General features: G+C 39.4%; 1 protein-coding gene across 3 annotated transcripts in view; it reads left to right on the forward strand.

The window, feature by feature from the left end:
* The window catches only part of PGBD2 (piggyBac transposable element derived 2), a 43,265-nt gene extending 29,607 nt beyond the window's left edge, over positions 1-13,658 (forward strand). For all 3 annotated transcript variants that reach the window (XM_036224179.1, XM_036224178.1, XM_036224180.1), the window contains 2 exons: positions 10,513-10,574; positions 11,545-13,658. In XM_036224179.1, coding sequence (XP_036080072.1) covers positions 11,672-13,057 — 1,386 coding nt within the window. In that variant the 5' untranslated portion in view covers positions 10,513-10,574; positions 11,545-11,671 and the 3' untranslated portion in view covers positions 13,058-13,658. The remainder of the gene's footprint in view (positions 1-10,512; positions 10,575-11,544) is intronic.
* Positions 13,659-21,518: the final 7,860 nt, after the last annotated feature.

The following is a 21,518-nucleotide window of genomic DNA, read 5'->3' on the forward strand; positions in this document are numbered from 1 at the left end:
AACAGTGACAGTTTTACTTCCTCCTTTTCAATTTGGATGCCTTTTATTTCTTTCTCTTGCTTGATTGCTCTAGCTAGGACTTCCAGCACTATATTGAATAAGAGTGGTGAGAGCAGTCATCCTTAACTTGTTCCTGATCTTGGAGGGAAGGCTTTCAGGTTTTCATCAAGATGTTAGCTGTGGGTGGGTTTGTCATACATGGCCTTTATTATATTGAGATACTTTACTTTCATACTATTTTATTACGTGTTTTAATCATAAATGGATGCTGTATCTGGTGAAATACTTTTTCTGCATCTATTAATGTGATTTGTATCCTTTATTTTGCTTGTGTGGTATATCACAATCTATCTGTGAATGTTAAACCAACCTTGTGCCCCTGGAATGAACCCCTCGTGATCATAATGTATAATCTCTTGAATGTTCATTGTTTTATTCAATTTGTTAGTATTTTGCTTAGGTTTTTTTTTTTTAAATTAAAAATCATTGGGGTGACACTGATTAACAAAGTCAAATGAGTTTCAAGTGTATCATTCAACAGTAAGTCATATATATATAGTGCATTGCGTGTTTACCACCAGAGTTAGATTTCCTTCTGCCACCAAATATTTGACCCCTTTCACCCTTATCTCCCTGACCCCTCCCCTCTGATAACCACTAAGCTGTTGTGTGTCCATGAGTCTCTGTTTGTTTGTCATGTTTGTTTGTTGGCTTTCAGTTTTATATCCCACATGAATGATAGCACATGGTTTTCAACTTTTTCTGTCTGACTTATTTCGCTTAGCATGAAAATCTCAAGACCCATCCATGTTGTCACAAATGACAGTATTTCATCTGTTCTTATGGCTGAGTAATATTCCATCGTATGTATCACATCTTTTTTATCCAGTCATCTATTGAAGGACACTTCAGTTGTTTCTTGGACACCCTGAGTAATGCTGCTGAGAACATTGGGGTGCATATATCTTAATGGATAAGTGTTTTCAAAGTTTTGGGGTAAATACCCAGAAGAGAGAATACTGGGTCATGTAATAATTCTATTCTTAGTTTTTTGAGGAAATTTCCATACTGTTTTCCATAGCGGCTGCACCAGTTTACATTCCCACCAGCAGTGTTATAAGGGTTCCTTTTTCTCCATATCCTCTCCAGTACTTGTTACTACTTGTCTTGTTGATGATAGCCATTCTAACAGGTGTGAAGTGGTATCTCATTGTGGTTTTGATTTGCATTTCCCTAATAGCTAGTGATGTTGAGCATCTTTTCATATGTTTGTTGGCCATTTGTATGTGTTCCTGGGAGAAGTGTCTGGTCAGGTCCTCTGCCCATTTTTTGATTGGATTGTTTGTTGTTTTTTTTGTTGTTGTTATTGAGTTGTATGAGTTCTTCGTATATTTTGGATATTAGGCCCTTATTGGAGGCGTTGCTTGTACATATATTTTCCCATTCGAATGATTGTCTCGTTACCTTATCGATGATTTCTTTTGCTGTGCAGAAGCTTTTTAGTTTGATATAGTCCCATTCATTTATTTTTGCTTTTACTCCTCTTGCTTTTGAGGGCAAATTCATAAAATCCTCTTTAAGACCAAGATACTTGAGTTTAGTTCCTATGTTTTCTTCTATGCATTTTATTGTTTCAGGTCTTATACTCAGGTCCTTAATCCATTTTGAGTTAATTTTAGTGTGCGGTGAAGGACAACAGTCTAGTTTCATTCTCTTGCAGGTGGCTTTCCAGTTTTCCCAGCACCATTTGTTGAAGAGGCTTTGCTTTCTCCACTGTATGTTTTTGGCTTTTTGTCGAAAATTATTTCTCTATGTAAACATGGGTTTACTTCTAGACTCTCAAATCTGTTCCACTGGTCCTTGTGTCTGTTTTTCTGCCAATACCATGCCATTTTGATTATCATCACTTTGTAGTGTAATTTGAAGTCGGACAGAGTGATACCTCCAGCCTCATTCTTTTTTTCTCAGGATGGCTTTGGTAATTTGGGGTCTTTTTGTGCTTCCATATAGATCTGATGATTTTTTGTTCTGTTTCTTTAAAAAATGCTGATGGGATTTTGATGGGGATTGCATTAAATCTGTATAATGTTTTAAGTAAAATGGTCATATAAGTATATTGATTATTCCAATCCAAGAACATGGAATATCTTTCCATTTCTTTGTATCTTCTTCCATTTCTTTTAACAGGGTCTTGTAGTTTTCATTATATAAGTCTTTCACATGTTTCGTTAAATTTATTCCTAGGTATTTTATTCTTTTTGTTGCAATTGCGAAAGGAATTATTTTTCCCACTTTTTCTGACACTTCATTGTTAAGAGTATAGGAATGCTATGGATTTTTGAACATTGATTTTGTATCAAGAAACTTTGCTGTATTTGCTTATTGATTCTAGTAGTTTTCTTGTGGACTCTTTAGGGTTTTCTGTATAGAAGATCATGTCATCCTCAAATAGTGACAGTTTGACTTCTTCATTTTCTATTTAGATGTCTTTTATATCTTTCTCTTGCCTGATTGCACTCACTAGGACCTCCAACGTTATATTGAATAACAGTGGCGATAGTGGACAGCCTTGCCTTGTTATTGATCTTAGAGGGAAGGTTTTTAGTTTTTCACCTTTAAGTACAATGTTGGCTGAGGGTTTGTCATATATGGCCTTTATTATGTTAAGATACTTTCTTTCTATACTGATTTGTTAAGCGTTTTGATCATAAATGGATGCTATATCCTTTTGAAGGCTTTGTCCGCATCTATTGATATGATCATATGATTTTTATTTTTAACTTGTTTATGTGATGTATTACAATTATTATTTGCATAGGTTGGACCGTCCCTGTGCCCCTGGGATGAAGCCCGCTTGGTCTTGGTGTATAATCTTTTTAATATGTTGTTGTATTCAGTTTGCTAGTATCTTATTTAGGATTTTTGCATCTGTGTTCACGAGAGATACTAGTCTGTAATTTTATTTTTTGTGTTATTTTTACCAGGTTTTGGTACTCGGGTTGTATTGGCCTCATAAAACGAGTTAGGAAGTTTTGCGTACTCTTTGACTTTTGGGAAGAGTTTGAGGATAAAGGGTATTGAATCTTCTTTGACTGTTTTGTAGAATTTCCTGGTAAAGCCATCTGGTCCTGGACTTCTACTTTTTGGTGATTGTTTCAGTTTCCATACTGCTGATTCAGTTCTTGATGGAGTCTAGGAAGGTTATATTTTTCTAAGTCCTGGTCGACCTTTTCTTCCAGATGGTTAAATTTGGTGTTATATACTTTTTCATAGTTTCTTGTATGATCCTTTGTATTTATGGAGTGTCAATTGTAATTCCCCCTCTTTCATTTTGTTTCTTTGTATCCTTTCTCTTTTTTCTTTCGTGAGTCTAGCCATAGGTTTTCAATTTTATTAACCTTCTCAAATAACCAGCTCTTTGTTGCATTTCTTTTTTCTTTAAATTTTGTTTTCAATTTCATTTAATTCTGCTCTAATTATGATTGTTTCTTTCCATCTGCTGACTTTAGGTTTCACTTTTCTTCCTTTCCTAGTTTTTAAGATGAAGAGTTAGGTTGTTTATTTGAGATCTATCTTGTTTTTTGAGTTAGGCCTGTAATGATATGAACTTTCCTCTTATGACTGCTTTTGCCGTGTCCCAAAAGTTTTGATATATTATCCTATCATTATCATTTGTTTCTATGTATCTCTTGATCTCTTTTTATTTCTTCTCTGACCCAGTTATTCTTCAGTAGCATGTTGTTTAATTTTCATGTATTTGTGATTCTTTCCGCTTTCTTTTTACAGTTGATATCTAGCTTCAAAGCATTATGATCTGAGAATATAGTTGGTATGATTTCAACCCTCTTACATTTGTTGAGTCTTATATTTGTTGTCCCAGTATGTGGTCAGTCCTTGAGAATGATGCATGTGCACTAGAGAAGAATATAGAAGCAGCTGTTTGGGATGGAAGGCTCTGTATTGGTCATTTATATCCAGTTTATCTTAACGCGCCATTTAAAGATATTATTTCCTTATTGATGATCTGTTTGGATGATCTGTCCATATCTGACAGTGGGGTATTTAGGTCCCCTACTATGATGGTGCTTGGGTGTTTTATTCCTTTAATTGTTAGAAATTGCTTTATGTATTTTGGGGCTCCCTGATTGGGAGCATAGATATTAATAAGTGTTATGTCTTCATGGTGTATGACTCCTTTTATTATTATGAAGTGTCCCTCAGTCTCTTTCTTTACCTTTTTATTTTGAAGTCTGTTTCGTTCGATATTAGTACTGCTGCTCCCATTTTTCTCTGAATGCCATTTGCTTGAAATATCATTTACCACCCTTTCACTTTGAGTCTATATTTGTCTTTGGAAATGAAGTGTGTCTCCTGGAGGCAGCATATGGTTGGGTTTTGTTTTCGATTCTATCTGCAGCTCTGCACCTTTTCATTGGTGAGTTCATTCCATTTTCATTTAGGGTGATTATTGAAATATGAGGTTTTCCTGTAGCCATTTTATGTTTTGCTTTCTGGTAGCTCAGTGTTTCCATTGCTTCCTTGTCCTTGTGTTTTCGTTTTTGTTTTTCATTTTTTGTGATTTTGTTTTCTTTGTTTTTGGTTGAGTTTTGTGGATTTTCCCTCTGGTCCTTCTCGTTCTATGTTATATACTTCAGTTCTGAATCTTTGGCGTGTGGTTAACTTTACAAATGTGTAAAGGATAGTGTTTTATATATATATGTATGTATGTACACAAACATATATATACGCACACACATACATACATACATACAGTCATCCATTTTTTTCCTGTGCATGCTTTATCTCCATCCCCCTTTCCGAATGTAGATCTTTGAATCCTCCCCTTTTCTGTCATTGTTGTCTCAGTTTGTCCCTATGTATGCTGAATGTTCATTACTATCTTGCTATAGCAAATCTCTTTTTATTGTTTAAATTTATAATGCCCTGTTCTTAGTAAGGGTTGCACTCCTCTACTTCTATCTGTCTGCCAGTCGCCTTATTCCTAGTTATGTATTTTTCTGTCATTTTGTTTTAGGTGAGTTGACCCCTTTCACTACTTCCTGTAATGTGGGCCTCTCAGTGGAGAATTCCCTCATTTTTTGTATGTCTGGACAGGTCTTTATTTCTCCTTCATATCTAAAGAAGCTTAGCGGGATACATTATTCTTGGTTGGTAGTTTCTTTCACTTAATAGTTTGAATATTTGATTCCACTCCTTTCTGGCTTATAAGGTTTGTATTGAGAAGTCCAAAGATAATCTGATGGTTTTTCCTTTATAGATTACTGCCTCCTTTTCCCTGGCTGCCATGAGAATTCTTTCTTTGTCATTTATTTTGATAATTTTAATACAGCTGTCTTGGAAAAGACCTTTTTGGGATGAGATAATTGAGTGTTCTGTTGACTTCTTGAATTCCAAGCTCCAGTTCATTCCTTAGGTTTGATAAGTTCTTGTCAACTTATTTGTCTGAAATGCTTTCTAATCCCTGCTCCTTTTCCTCTCCTTCGAGAATGCCCATTATTCTTATGTTTCCTTTCCTGATGATCAGCTAGTTCTTGTATTTCTCTTTCATTACTTTTCATTCTTCGGTTTCTCTCTTCCTTCTGATTTGCTTCTAGATTTCTTCTTCAGTATCACTGATCCTTTCCTCCATTTGGTCGACTCTGTTTCCCAAGCTTGTTATTTCATTCCTCGTCTCTTTCAGTGTGTTCTTCATCTCCAGAAGTTATGTTTTATTCTTTTTAAGGATTTCAGTATTCTTGCTAAAAAACAACTGATTCTGCTGATCTAGTTGTCTTTTCAACTCATTGAGTTTTTTCAGAAGTACCATCCTGAATTCTCTGTCATTTAAATTGCGTATTTCTATGTCTTTCAGCTTATTTTCTGGGGATTTTTCTCTTTCTTTCTGAGCCGCCTTGTTACCTTAGGCGTTCATTGTATTTAATGGAGTATTTCTCTGTGTGGGGATTAATGGAAGTGTATTCTGCTTTTTTTGTCCCCCCCCCCGCCCCAGAAAGAATATTTTTTATATAAAGGTCTCTCTTTAGCCTGTTGCTAAGAAGGCTTTTGTCTTTTGGTTTCCAGTAGGTGGCGTCTAAGCCTCTTGGATCGCTGCTTTATGTAAAGTCCTAATAACGCCTTTTTTTTTTCTTCTTACAAATATTCAGTCATAATCACTTCATTCTCAGTCTCTGTCAGTATCAGCAAGAGTTTCGGTATCATTTGTTCAGATTCCTTTGGGACTCCGCCATGTTCAGTCTTGGAGTATATGGGGTTGAGGGAGTGGGTGCTGTGGCTCAGCCTCTCATTTTGCAGCTGCGGCTGGTAAGAATCAATTGTTACTCCTCTGCCATCTCCACTTCTCTGCCTTCTACCCTGGTCCCTGGGTACTGCTGCTCTGTGGAGCTTACAACTTTCTCAGACAGGGCCGTTCAGGGAACCCTCCACACCTTCTCCACTCCCCTTCTTTCTGCTGGGAGCTCCAGCTGGGAGAGGTAGCTTCTTTGTTTCTCCCAGCCTACCACCAGACTCCTGGTGTACTGACCTGTGGTAGCTCTTATGCGCAGATCCCATGCTCAGATGTGCTGGTGTGCAGGTTGGGTGTTTTTTGTTGAGTTTTAGATTTTCAGCTTGTTGTTGTTTCAAGAGAAGAGATCTGGAGATATTTCTCACTCTGCCATGTTTCTGATGTCACTTCCATTATTTCTTTAAGTTTAAATAAACTTTTCAGCCTTGCTATCTCCTCTTCTGTGACTTCCATAATGTGTGTGTGTGTGTGTGTGTGTGTGTGTGTATGTATGTTTGTGTATACCTACATACATACATACAGGCATACATACACATATATGCTTAATGGTGTCTTATAAATCTTGTGGGCTTTCTTACTCTTTTTCATTCTTTGTTTCTCTGTTTCTCTTCTAACTGGCTAATTTCAGATTACCTGTCTTCAAGCTTATTGACTTCTGCATGATAGTCTGATGTTGAAGGTCCCTGTTGAATTCTTCAGTGCAGTTATATTCTTCAGCTCTAGGAATTTTCTTTTGATGGTTTGTATTTCTGTGTTGAATGTCTTGTTTTGTTTACACATTTAAAAAAAATTTTCTTTTCCATTTGTGTATTTTTGTAGTTTGTTAAACTTTTTAAAGAGGATTATTTTGAATTCATTGGCATTTCATAGATCTTTATTTCTTTCTGGTCAGTTATTGTAGCTTAATTCAATTTCTTTCATCATGTTTACCTGATCCTTTACAGTACTCACTTTCTTAGATTGGTATTTGTGCATTTGTATAAGCCGTCTTTTCTTCCAGACTTCACTGGTTTGCTTTGGCAGGGACAGTTCTTTTTGTTTGGGTCATCTTGGAGTCTCAGATATGCTCGTTGATAGTGTGCTTGGGCAGGTGAGGCTTGCTCTCAGGGTATGATTTTGGGTGAGTGCACTGCCTGAACTCTGAAGTCAGGTGATAAGCAGTCGTGCTGGCCGAGAATAGCTGGATAGGACAGCTGGCTTGGTTCCTTGTTCAAGCGAGGCCGAAGGGTGGGCTTCGTGGTTGCCTGGTTTTTCCTGTCCAGCTTCTTAGATGCTTGGCACTGGGTACTGTACTCAGCAGTAAGCAGGGCTGTGAATTAGCTTTCCTGCTTGAGTGAGGCACCAGAATGGGCCCCACGGCTAGCTTGGCTTGTCGTTTGGGGACCCAAGTCAGGTAGGACTGTGCGCTGAATTACTTGGCCAGATGGGGCCACTGATTTTGCTCTGCAGACAGTTGTGCTCTGTGCTGAATGCCGCTGGAAGTGCAGCGGTAGGGTGGGCTGTGGGGTTTACTGTACGCATTGGGTAGGTTTCCTAAAGGCTGTTTTCCACAGCCGAAGGGGCTATGAATTAGTTTCGCTGCCCAGACAGGACCAAGATGGTTTTTTTATCAGTTGAAGGTTTGTTTGGTTGCTGTAAATGTTCATCTGCTTTCAGAGGTCCTACAGAGTTGTTTTAGACAGCCTCTCGTGGTTTTCATCAACACTTCTGCATGGGTGAAAGCATGGAGTTTCCCAGTTCCCTGTTTTGCTGATGTCCCTCTTGTTTCTTTGAATTTTTGATTTTTTATTACATAGTTTTGTTTCTATATATTCTTTTAAATTTTATTTGGTTCCTTTCTTATTTGTTTGGTATTGTTTATTTGGTATTGTGGTAGTGTTTTTTTTTTTGTCGTTGATTTTTTTAGGTTTTTTTTTTTTTCTTTCTTTCTGGTGTCCTTTAGGTTTACTTTCCTTTGTGGGTTTTTTTTATTTTTATTTTTTTAATTTGCTGCTGGACTTTTTGTTTTTCAAAATTTTGTGTGGTTCTTTTTTAACTCTTGTTGACCTTTTTATTTCTTTTTAAATTTCTTGTTAATGCTGTTTCTCGGAACTTATTAAACATACTTATTTCATATTTTTCTGATATGTATAGTATCTAGTTTCTGTGGGTCTGATTCTGCTGTGTGTTGTTTCTGCCGGCTTCATTCATGGTGCTTTTGTTCCCTTGTTTATTTTGCAACCTTCCTTTTTCTCTGATTGTCAGTTTATGCTCTTTGGAATTGTTCTCAGTGGAGGTCTTTTAAAGTCTTATTTGGGATATATTACTCCCAAGAGATTTTTGTTTGTCTCCACTATTCCCTGGGAGGCACTACCAGTGAAGGTCACTTTCCATTTAAATTTTCACTTGAGGTTATTGGGACCACTAAGAAATGTGAATCGGCCTCATAAACATTCGTGGTTAAAAACTCTTAGGCGATCCCTGCCCTCCCCACTCTTATGCAGTGGTGTTTGCTTGCTGGCCACTTCTGTACAGTGGGACTATTTATCGTTTGTCCTTGTTTCCTGGTGCAGCTCTGTGCAGGGTCTTCACGCAGTCCTGTCCTATTATCCCGTTGTGTAGGTCTGCTTCAGTCTTCTCTAGTCTCTACATTTTATGTTGTCCTCAGAATGGAAGCTCAGCAGCACCAGGAGGATGAGAGCTCCTGAGGGAAAATGCTTGCTGATGAACTAACGTTCCTTTTGAGTTGTTTATCTTTTTCTCATTGTTTTGTAGGAATTCTTTGTAGGAATTCTGAACACTAGCTTTTTCCTGGTTATAAGTATTTTGAATATCTCATGACAGCTATAACTTCGTTGTTTTCAGTGCTTTGTTGTATAAACGTTAATATTAGTTACCTTTTGCTATATCACAAATTACCCCACAATTTAGAACCTTTAAACAACATTATCTCTTTGTTTCTGCCAGTTAGTAATCCCGGCGTGACTTAGCTGAGTTCCAGTGGCTCATCATCTCTTGAGATTGCAAATTGTCAGCAAGGGCTGTGGTCTCCTCTGAAGGTGTGATTGGGAGGGGGTGTCCCTCAGGGTTCGGTCATTGTGGTTGTTGGACTGAGGGCCCAGTGCCCTCTGGTACCTGGCCATGGACTTCCATTGGTTCCTGGCCTCAAGGGCCACTCCCATGGGAAGCTCAGAAAATTGTAGCTGGGTGCCCATGGAGTCAGTCAATCAGGGCATGGGAGAGTGAGTGAGCACAAGGTGGGGCCCATCTGTTTGTGGCCTGACCCCAGAAGAAACAGCTCACCACCTTTACCACATTGAGTTTATGAGAAGTCACAAGGCCCAGCCTCCTCAGGGGAGAAGATCACACAAGGTGTGAACACCAGGGGTGAGGGGCTTTGGGGGCATCTTAGAGACCACCTACCACGGATTTGCTGGAAGTTCCATGTAGTGCATTTTACCCAACTTCAAGTTTTTATGTTTTCTACAAGAAAGACTTCCTTGTTCTGTGGTCATTAGTATACTTTAAACATTTAACAGTTTTGCCTTTTCACAATTAGTTCTTAATACGTCTAGGGCTTCACTGTCTAATATAGTAGCCACCAGGCAGCCAAGTGTGACTATTTAAATTAAACTTAAGATTACATAAAGTTAAAAATCCAGTTTCTCAGTCACGTTAGCCACATGTCTGTCACATGCTTAATAACCATGTGTGGCTGATGGCTGCCATGTCAGGCAGCATTGGTGACAATGTTTTCCTCCTCAAGTAGGTTCCAGTAGTGGTGCCGACTGGAGCAGTTGTCAGCCAGGGCACAGTTTGTCCCCCGGGGACACTTGGCGAAGCCTGGAGGATTTTTTGTTTTCACAACTAGAGGGATGCATGTTCTCCTGGTATTTGGTGGGTAGAGCCCTGGGATGCTTCTACTATTAAACATCCCATAATACATGGGATGCCTCCCACAATAGGACTCATCCGGCCCCAAATGCCAGCAATGCCAATGTAGAAAACCCTGCCCTAGGTGTATCCTGTTGTGAGGCAACAGAGCTCATTCTGTTTCCCTCTGACTAGAGAATTGGCTAGACACCATTTCCTGTATATACTCGGTCCATTTCCACTGGTTGGTGGTGAACATTAAGCTCGAGATGTTTTTCCTTAAGTGGTAGAGAAGGTCTAATTGCCTTGCTAGTTAAGGTACAATTTCTAAAAAATCGACTTCTGTTGTCTTACAGATTCTTCGATTATGCACGTCAAGACAAACGTGTTTGTAGTTCATCATGGCTTCAGCCTCAGGGTAGGAGTGCTGTTTGATGGGAGGCTTCACTCCTTTGTTTTTGAAAGGCCAAGCCCATGATGATTTTAGCCCTTCATCCTGCTGGTCTCACTAAGTCCTTGGTGTCTAGGAAGCGAAAAGGAGGAAGAAAGAGGAGGGGTTGGAGAAGGTTAGAGGAAAGACAGGTAGACAAGGGAGTATGTGGCACTGGTGTGGCTGTGAAGCTGCTGTGTCTGCCCTTGATGGAAAAAACATGGTTTATGTTGAAGACAGAAGGCACATCTCCCCACAAGCTCTCCCACCCATGGGGCAGAACAGTTATGTGCCAAGGGTGTTTGGGGCCTGGGGGCAAGCAGCAGGTGGTAAGGTGAGGCTCATAGGGGCCCTGGCTGGGTTAAGCCGGAGGACGAGGGAAGGCAGCTGCTGCCCTGACCTCCATCTCAGTGTGCACTCTGTGGTAAGGGCTTCAGCCTTCCTCCCCCTGGAAGGCGGAGCTCCCTTCCTGGCCTGCGTAGAGCTTGGAGTGCTCAGAATGGGGACTTGGCCTCAGCACAGACATGAGCTTGCAATAAGTGTATAATGCACCTCACTCCAGACATGGAGGGCAGGTCTACGAACAGGCTCTGTGCTGAAGCCCGTGCCTCCTTCTGGGCTCTCCACGTGGAGAGGGGCTCAAACAGCAGTGAGCCCGCTGCCCCCATGCAGCCCATTTTCGCGGCCAGAGAGCCGTGTCTGACCCCCAACATCCTGTGTCCCCTCACCCCCCTACGGGTTTCCTGTGACAGTCACACACACTCAGTGCCGCCAAGGGCCTCTGCAGCCCGTGGGGCCTGCTGCCACCTCAGCTCTGCTCTCCTTCCTGCATTGCCCCACCCGACAGTGCCGTGGGGGACTTCACTGATGAAGACTCAGGGGATGAGGATGGCCAGCCAGGTGCCCAACTGCCCAGCCATGTGCTACATGCCTCTGTTTTGCCCGAGGATGATGGCAGCTGGGACGAGGAGGACCCGCAGCTGCTGGTGCCCTTGAAGAGGTGAAAGGCAGCCACGCCCAAGCGGGTCTGGACCAAGAGGGACATCCGGCCGGACTTCAGCAGTTGGCCAGCATCAGACCCGCATATGGAGCATCTCAGGAGCCAGGAGCTGAGTCCTGTAGGCCTCTTCGAGTTGTTTTTTGATGAAGGAACGATTAATTTTATTGTTAATGAAACCAATCGTTATGCTTGGCAGAAAAATGTCCATCTGGGTCTCACGGCCCAGGAACTGAAGTGTGTTTTGGGCATTCTGATTCTGAGCGGGTACATTTCCTATCCCAGGAGAAGGATGTTTTGGGAAACTTCTCCCGATTCGCATCACCATCTTGTGGCAGATGCCATCAGGAGGGACAGGTTTGAACTGATCTTCTCGTACCTGCATTTTGTGGATAATAGCGAGCTGGACCACAGCGATAGGTTCACCAAGGTAAGGCCTCCCCTCGTGCGGATGAACCGCAGTTTCCAGCAGCATGCACCCTTGGATGAGTTCTACAGTTTTGGTGAGTCGTCGTGTGAGTACTTCGGGCAGAGCAGGTCTCGGCGGGCCTCGGGGCGGTCAGGGCAGCTGGGCTGCCAGGTCTGGTGTGGCACGACCAGCAGCGGCTACCTGGTGTGGTTCGAGCCCTCTCAGGGCACGCTGTTCACCAGGCTGGGTGGCGGCCTGGACCTGGGCACCAGCATGGTGTTGAGGTTCACAGATGTGCTGCAGGAGCGCGGCCGGCTTCCCTACCACATCTTTATCGACGAGGTGTTCACAAGTGTCCAACTGATGTCCATTTTGAGGAGAAAGGGGGTTAAGGCCACAGGAACTGTGCGCGACTATAGGACAGAGCGCTGCCCCCTTAAAGATCCCAAAGAACTGAAGAAAATGAGGAGGGGTTCGTTCGATTACAAAGTGGATGAGTGCGAGGAGGTAATTGTGTGCCGCTGGCGTGACAGCAATGTGGTCACCATCTGCTCCAATGCCGCAGGCATAGAGCCGGTGAGGTTGAGCAGTCGTCCTGCAGGTGCGGCTGGGGCGCGGGGCCAGGTCCGCCTGCGGTGCCTCTTGCAGCTGTACCAGGAGAAGGCGGGGGGCATGGGCCGCATGGATCAGAACATGGCCAGGTACAGGGTGCGGGTCCGGGGCACCAAGTGGTACTCCAGCTTCATGGGTTATGTCCTGGACGCTGCCCTCAACAATGCGTGGCAGCTGCACCGGATCTGCTGCGGCGACGCGCAGGTGGACCTCTTGGCCTTCCGCAGGTACGTGGCCTGCGTGTACCTGGAGAGCAACGCCGACACGTCGTCTCAGGGAAGGCGTGGCCGGTGGCTGGAAACCGAGAGCCGCTTCGACATGATCGGGCACTGGATTGTGCACCAGGACAAGAGGACCCGCTGTGCCCTCTGCCACTCCCAGACCAACACCCACTGCGAGAAGTGTCAGAAGGGCGTGCATGCCAAGTGCTTCCGAGAGTACCACATCCGGTGATGCGGGAGCAGCGGGAGCCTGGTGTCTGGCGGAGAATGAGATGTTTAGCCATTGGAGGACTTATGTCTCATTTTTGTTGGGAAAAAGAGACCCGAACCCATGACAAGAGTGGTGTATTTTCTCTCCACCTCCATATCAGTTACCTGTTTATTATCCTCTATTATACCTACATGAAATACAGACGGGTATTTATATTAGTAACCACCAATGTTTGTAAAACTGTATTTTGTACTGTTATTTATTTCACCTTATGAGCCCCTTTTCAAATAAAAATCTTGCTTCGGATTATAGCTGAGTCCTAGTGAGGACAATCAAATGTAATCAAATCCTTTAGAGAAACTTTACATGAACAGTAAAAAGGTTCTACCATTGTGTTCTGTCGATTATAATCTAAGATAAAGGCAGTAGTATATAAAAATTATGTCAATATGATGGATATCTTAATCACATTTATTACACTTTAATCCGTGCTGTCAGACATTCCAGGCATAATCTGCCTCGAATATATCCAGAAGGCTAGATTTGTAGTTTGTATTTTCTTGATAAAAATATTTTCACAATACATATTCTCATGTGGAATCAATTTTTATAGTGTGAAGTAGGAATCCTTTTACCCAAAGTGGATGGTTTGCATTACTTATTAAAAGTTATATATATTTCCCCGCTGATTTAAATTCTATCTTTATAAATTCCTGAAGTTTGGGGAAAGTATTGAAATAGAGGAAATAATTTAGATTGGAAAACATAGTGGAATACATTCCAGAAGAATAAAAGAAACACATGTAAAAGTTTGGACCTATCAAAAATCAAAGAAACATGTTGAATATCTTCTCTTTATATGGAAAAGAACTTTATATAAATGCAAATTTAAAAACATCAGTATATTTGATTGTATAAAACAGTTAAATTGACATTATCAGAATTAAAATGCAAAGAAATTGAGAAAACATATTCCAAGGTGAAAAACAAATGAGTAGTAAAGATAAATAGAGATTCCACTCTAGTGGCAATAAAATGCAAAGGAAAACAATTACTATACATCGTTTTCTCATCAGATGCATTTAGTTATACATAATAGTGTTGGTGGGGTATAGAAAGATGACAGAACAATGCAGTACCTCAAAGAGTGTAACCATTCTAAAGGCAATTTAAAGTCCATCCAAAATCCTAAAAAATGTTTATACCCATAGAATAAAGCACATGTTTAGTTCATAGCGATATAAATAAATAAAAAGGGGAGAAAGAACATAGCTTTTCTTCAGTAAAGTATCGATTAATAAATGTAGGGTGGAAATAAAATACTCTCTGGTGAACACCACACATTATACGGGTACATTCTGAGAAATACACCACTAGGTGATTTTGTTGTGCAAACATCATAAAGTGCACTGACGCAGACCTGGATAGTGCAGCCTATTGCACCTAGTCTGTATGCTGCCAGCCTGTACAGCATGTTACTGTACAACATGAGATTTAATCACACAAGAGACAACGATGCGATGAAGAGGCATAGTAAGTATGAGATGAGGGTGCCGGCAGTGTGCACAGCTACTGTTTTACAGCGCTTTATAGGAGTATGCTCTAAAATACTGATAAAAAGTATAGTATAGTAAATACATAAACCAGTAACATAGTCATTCTCATCATTGTGTATTATGTACCGTACATAATTGTACATGCTGTTTCGATAGTATGACAGGCAACGCAGTAGGTGTGTGTTTACACCAGCATCACCACAAACATAAGGAATGCATTGTGCTACAACATCAGGATAGCTACGATATCAGTAGGCAATAGGAATTTTTCAGCTTCATCATAATCATGGAACCATCATATATACAATCTGTTGACTAAAATGACATTATGTGGTGCGTGATTGTAACAATTTTGCAGGAAGAACTATTAGTGGATGCTAAAGTTCGTAGGACAAAGCATCTCACTGGATACCCAACACTTACAAAGGGAATAAACAGTAACTCCTTGGTGAAGAAATGAGGCAGACACCACTTCAACCAAGCAATCCAAGGTAAAACCTCCCGTAACAAGACAGAAGCATGCTGTGTGTCTCCTCTACCCGCTAGGTATGGTGCACTCTGGTATTCCTGCCAGAATGTACAGACTAAATTCCAAGTTATGAGAAGACTTAGGGCAGGCCCCAATTGAGGGGCTTTCCACGAAATGGTTGACTAACACTGGTGGTTTCAAGGCTATATAAAACAATGAGAATAAGGACCTGTAGATGATTGGACAAGAACAGGAGGTATGACAAAGGGCGGTGTGCAATCATGGCCTGGGTGCCACAGAAATGGTTTACGAAAGGGACATGAGAGGGAGAATTGATGAAACGAATAGTCTGTGGATTAGTGTATACTATTTTATAGACATTAATTCCCCGGGTTTGATAACTGTGCTATGGTTATGCAAAGGTGTCAGCATCTGGGGAGGGTGGGTAAAAGGAATTCTATTACTGGGGAATTTTTGTATGTTTGAAATGCTTTCAAAATGAACATTAAAATATTCATACCTTTGGTTCACTATTTCTATCTTTAGAAATCAAGCCTGGGAACTCTAAGATGTTTGTCCTAAAGTTTGTTGAGCAAATTATAATTTTTCAGTTTTTGCCTCCTGCATCATGATCCAGAAATATTAGCAGATACTTGCCAAATATTTTTTTTGCCTTACTACTGATTGTCCAAATAAATTAATTGAAATGATTGTGAAATTAGGTTGTAAAGCTTCCAGAAGCTACAGAATGGGCAATGGCAACTCCTTCCTTAACAGCTAAAAGAAATATTACTCCTGGGACAGACGAGTGGTCTCAGGTCATAATAGTATCAGGAGAATGTGCAATGTTTCCCAGGTGACTACCTGAAGCCAAAACTCAAATTCAGTAGAAGCCTGCATGGACTGCATCAAACATCACATCTGGCTTCCAGGTTAGATGACATTTCTTGTTGGCATATTCTGAAAGGAAGACTTTAAGGTACAAAATGAAACTATGGGTGGTCACCACCCCTACAAGTGGGGAAACACTTGAATAGATTGGCTACCTTGTCTCCTCTAGTATGACAGAACCATGTGCATCTTGTAAGTGAAAAGGATATGAAAGTTGTCCTGGTATTCTGGGTACCATTTCAAATACCTTTCTAGTTGCTAGGGAACTGAACACAATAAAATATTTAGTACACCAGACAGGCAGGCTTGGAGAACTCCGAAGCTCTTCAAGCCATGAAAATGACGTTGTCTATAAGACTTCACTGATTGCTGGGTAGGTAATTATGTCTTTTAAAAATGTGGCAAAACAAAATTTATCATTTTAAACGAATAGTTCATTAGTGTTAAATAGCCACATCCTTGTGCAAAAGATGTTAGCAATTTCTCATCTTGCAAAACAAAATATACACCAAGTGAACAACTGCCCATATATCTATCCCTCTCCCACCCCTGGCACGCACTATTGTACTTTCTGTTTCTATGAGTTCAATCTCTTGAGGTACCTGGTACGAGTGGAATTGTCTCTTTGTGACTAGCTTTTTTCACTTGGAATAGTGTTCTCAAGTTCCATCTATTATAGCATGTGATGGGATTTTCTGTTTTAAGGCTGAATAATATATCATTATATAACATATTCTTTATCTCCGTTAATGGGCGCTTGGATTGCTTTTGTCTCTTGTCTATTGTGAATAATGCTGCAGTGAACACAAGTGTGCAATTATCTCTTCCGAATCCTGCTTTCCATTCTCTTGGATATAAAGTCTATGGAGTGGCTTTGGTCTTTTGCCAGGACCACAGACTGATGGGACTGTTGGTGAGATTGCAGTCAGCAGGGCTGGAGCCAGTATATGACTGACACTCTGTCGTCTTTGGGACTAAGGTCAACAGGCCTGCCACCGGAGGCATGGATAAGCATGTCTCCCATCAGATCCCTGGGGAGGGCAGAGGGAGGGGTAGGACTGCCCCTGGACTGCAGCAGATCTGAGCCGGTGTGGGGTGGTTGTGTGGTTTCTGGGTACACAGTCAACAATTACGATAGTGTTTTTTGTTTTAAAATATTTTTCAAGTAGATTTGACATTTAATATTTTATGCTAATTTTGGGTGTACAGCATCGTGGTGAGACATATAACTTATGAAATGATCCCACTGATAAGTCTAGTACCCACCTGGCACAATACTAAGCCATTACAATATTATTGTCTGTAGTCCCTCTGTTGTACTTTAATGACTACTTTCTAAGCGTCCGTTTGTACTTCTTAATCCCTTCACTATTTGCATCAATTTAGAAGATAAGGTAGCAAAAAACAATCAGAATAGCAAAAAGAAAATAAAGTAAGGATAGTTTAAGGGACTTCTGGGACAACATCAAGTGTACTTCAAAAAGTTCTAGAAAAAGAAGAGTGCTAGAAAAAGAAGAGAGAAGCAAAAGATTGAAAACCTATATTTAAAAGTGGCAGAAAATGTCCCTAATCTGGTGAAGGAAGTAGACGTACAATCACAGGGAGCACTAGAGTCCCCAAACAAGTTGAACCCTAAGAGGCCCACAACAAGACACTTCATAATTATGATGCCAAATATTAAAGACAATGAAAGAACCTAAAAGCAACAGAAAAGCAGTTAACTACAAAGAAACTACTATAATACTGTCAGTTGATTTCTCAACAGAAACTTCACAGGCCAGAGGGAACGACAAAATATTCAAAGTGATGAAAAGCAAGGACTGACAGCCAGACAATCTACTCAGCAAGGCTATCATTTAAAATCAAAGGACAGAGAGCTTTCCAGACAACAAAAAGCTAAAGGAGTTCAACACCACCAAACTTGTTTTATAGGAAATGTTAGAGGGACTTCTTTAAGAAGAAGAAGGTGGAGGGGGAGGAGCTTATAAATATGAATAACAACATGGCAAAAACATTATCAATAGTCGCTTTAAATGTCAATGAATTAAATGCTCCAATCAAAAGACATAGGGTGTCTGAATGGATAAGGAAACAAGATCCTTACATAGACTGTCTACAAGACACCCACTTCAAATCAAAAGACGTAACAGACTGAAAGGGATGAGAAAAGGTATTTCAAGCGACAAAGCAAAACAAAAAATGTCTGGGGTGTCAATACTTAGACAAAGTAGATTTTAAAGCAAAAGCTATAATAACAGAAAAAGGATATTACATAATCAGAAATGGATCAATACAACAAGAAGATAATAAATTCTAAACACTTGTGGACCCAGCTTGGAGCACCTAAATATACATAGCAAATATGAACTGACATAAAAGAGATCAAAAGTAGTAGAGTCACAGTAGGGGGCTTAAACATCTCATTGACACCAATACGCAGATCTTCCAGATAGAAAATTAGCAAGGAAAAAGCTACCTTAAGTGACACACTAGATCAGATTGATTTAATTGACATTTTTAAAGCCCTTCACACAAAAGCAGCAGAATGTACATTCTTTTCAAGTGCGCATGAAACATTTCCCAAGATCACATATTAGACCACAAAACAAATCTCAATAAATTTAAGAGGTTTGAAGTCACATCAAGCTTTTTCTCTGACCACAGTGGTATTGAATTGGCAATCAAGCTCAAACACATGGAGGATAAATAACATGCAACTGAACAATGAATGGGTTAGCAAAGAGTTCAAAGAAGAATGAGACAAATGAAAACACATTGACTCAGGATCTATGGGACACAGCAGAAGTGGTCCTGGAAAGGAGGAATTTCCCAATATTATTTTATGAGGCCACAATTACCCTGACAAAAACCAAAGACTGTGTAAAAAAAAAAAAAGTTACATACCGACAACCATGATGAATAGATGCAAAATCCTCAACACAATGTTAGTAAACTGAATTCAGCAATACATTAAAAGATCAGTTACACCATGATCGAGTGAGGTTGATTTCTTGGATGCAAGATTGTTTCAGTATTTCCAAATCAAATAACATGATACACCGCATGAAGAAAATGAAAGATAAAACAGCAAATGATCATATGAATAGATTCAGAAAAGTGTTCAACAAAATAGCATTCATTTATAATAAAACCTCTCAGCAATGCGGGGGTAGGGGAAACACCTCAATGTAATAAAGGCCATATATGACAAACCCACAGCTAACACTATATTCATAGTGAATATCTAAAACTTTAATACCAGGAAGAAGGCAATTCTACTTTCATTATTTTTATTGAACAAAGTAATAGAAGTCCTAGCCACAGCAATCGCAAGAGAAAAAGAAATAAAAGGCATTCGGATAGGAAAGGAAGAAGTAAATCTGTCATTATTTGCAATTGACATGATTATATAAAGAACCTTAAAGATTTCATGAAAAAACTATAAGAACTGATAAATGTATTCAGTAAAGTAGTAGGATATGAAATTAGTATTCAGAAATTGGTTGCATTGTTATACACCAATAGCAAACTATCATTAAGAAAAATTAAACAATTCCATTTACATTTTATCAAAAAATTAAATACTTTGGAATAAATTTAACCCGAACTCAGAAAATTATAAGCCACTGAGGAAAGAAACTGAAGAAGATACAAAAAATGAAAACACATACCAAGCTCACGGAAAGAAAAAATTAACATTGTTAAAATGTCTATACTATCAAAGCAATCTATACATTCAGTGTAATTCCTATTAAAATAGCAATGGCATTTTTCAAAGAACTCAAAGAAATAATCCTAAAATTTATATGGAGCCACAAGAGACCCCAAATAGCCACAGCTTCTTAAGAAAGAAGTGCAAAGTTGGAGGTAACAAATATGTGGTATCAAATTATACTACAAGGCTATAATAATCAAAACAACATGGTACTACATAAAAACAAATGGATCGATAGAACAGAATAGAGAGTCCAGTAGTAAACTCATGCCTAAATTGTCACTTAATCTATGACAAAGGAGATGAAATATACAATAAGGTAAAAACAGTCTCTTCAATAAATGGTGTTGAGAAAACTGAACAGATATAGAGAAATAAAACTAGATCACCTTCTTATACCATATATATAAATAAGCTCAAAAATGGATTAAATACTTAAATGTAAGACCAAAACCCATAAAATTTCTAGAAGAAAACATAGTAAACTCTCTGACATTGCTCCTAACTAATATTTTTTCTGATATGTCACCTCAGGCAAAAGAAAAAAAAATAGAACAAATGGGATCACACGAAACTGAAAAGTTCTTGCACAGTGAAGGAAACCAATAAAATGAAAAGGCAGTCTACTGAATGGGTGAATATATTTGTCAATGATAAATCTGATAAGGGGTTAATATTTAAAATTTATAAATAACTCATACGAGTAATCACCAAAAAAATCTCACTAAATTCAATTAAAGATGGGCAGAGGACATAAATAGGCAGTTTTCCAATGAGGGCATACAGATGGCCAAGAGACATAAAACGATGCTCAACATTACTAATCAGAGAAATGTAAATTAAACCCACAATGAGTTATCACCTTACACCTTTTCAGAATGGCTATCAATAAATAGAAAAACAGCAACTGTTTGTAAGGATGTGAAAAAGAGAGAACTTTTGTGCACTGTTCGTGGGATTGCAAATTGGTACAGCCACTGTGGAAACGATATAGAGGTTCCTGGAAAAAAAAAAGACCTACTGTTGACCCAGAAATTGCTCTTCTGGGTATTTATTTTAAGAAAACCTAAACGAATCTGAAAAGGTATGTGCACTCCTAAATGCCCATCAATAGATAATTAGATAAAGTTGTGGTATATATGTACAATGGAATATTACTCAGCCATTACAAAAGTTCAGTCTTATATTTGCAACAACATAAAGGAACTAGAGTGTATTATGATAACTGAAATAAGTGAGACAGGGTAAATCTGTATTCTTACTACAACAACAAACAACAACAACAAAAAACCTTTTAGGGACCGAAAATGATACTCCAAGCATACTGAAATTCTGAGGAAAGTAAGTGTAGTTGTATTTATACCTGACAAAACAAATTTCAAGATAAAAAATAACAGAAGAAAAATATGGGCATTTTATAATGATAAGACAATAAGAAGACAGAATGCTTATCAATATACATGCACTCAACCTGGGAGCAGCAAAATATGTAAAGCACTACCAATAGAAAAAAAGAACTGACAAAAACAATTATACTAGGAGACTAAATACCTCATTGACAATTATGGATAGATCATCCAGACAGAAAATTAACAAGGAAATATCAACCTTAAATAACACACTAGACCAGTCGAATATAATCAACATTTACAGAGCCCTTTATCCCAAAACACCATGTTACACATTCTTTAGTGCACATGGAACATTCTAAAGGATAGACCATGTGTTGGGACACAAAACTAGCTTCAGCAATTTTAAAAAGACTGAATTCATACTAAGCATATTCTCCAATCATAATGTTTGAAACTGGAAATTAGCTGCAGAAAGAAAGCAAGAGAAACCACAAGTATG

Source organism: Rousettus aegyptiacus, unplaced genomic scaffold, assembly GCF_014176215.1.
Source record: "Rousettus aegyptiacus isolate mRouAeg1 unplaced genomic scaffold, mRouAeg1.p scaffold_m13_p_7, whole genome shotgun sequence".
NCBI classification, from domain to species: Eukaryota; Metazoa; Chordata; class Mammalia; order Chiroptera; family Pteropodidae; genus Rousettus; species Rousettus aegyptiacus.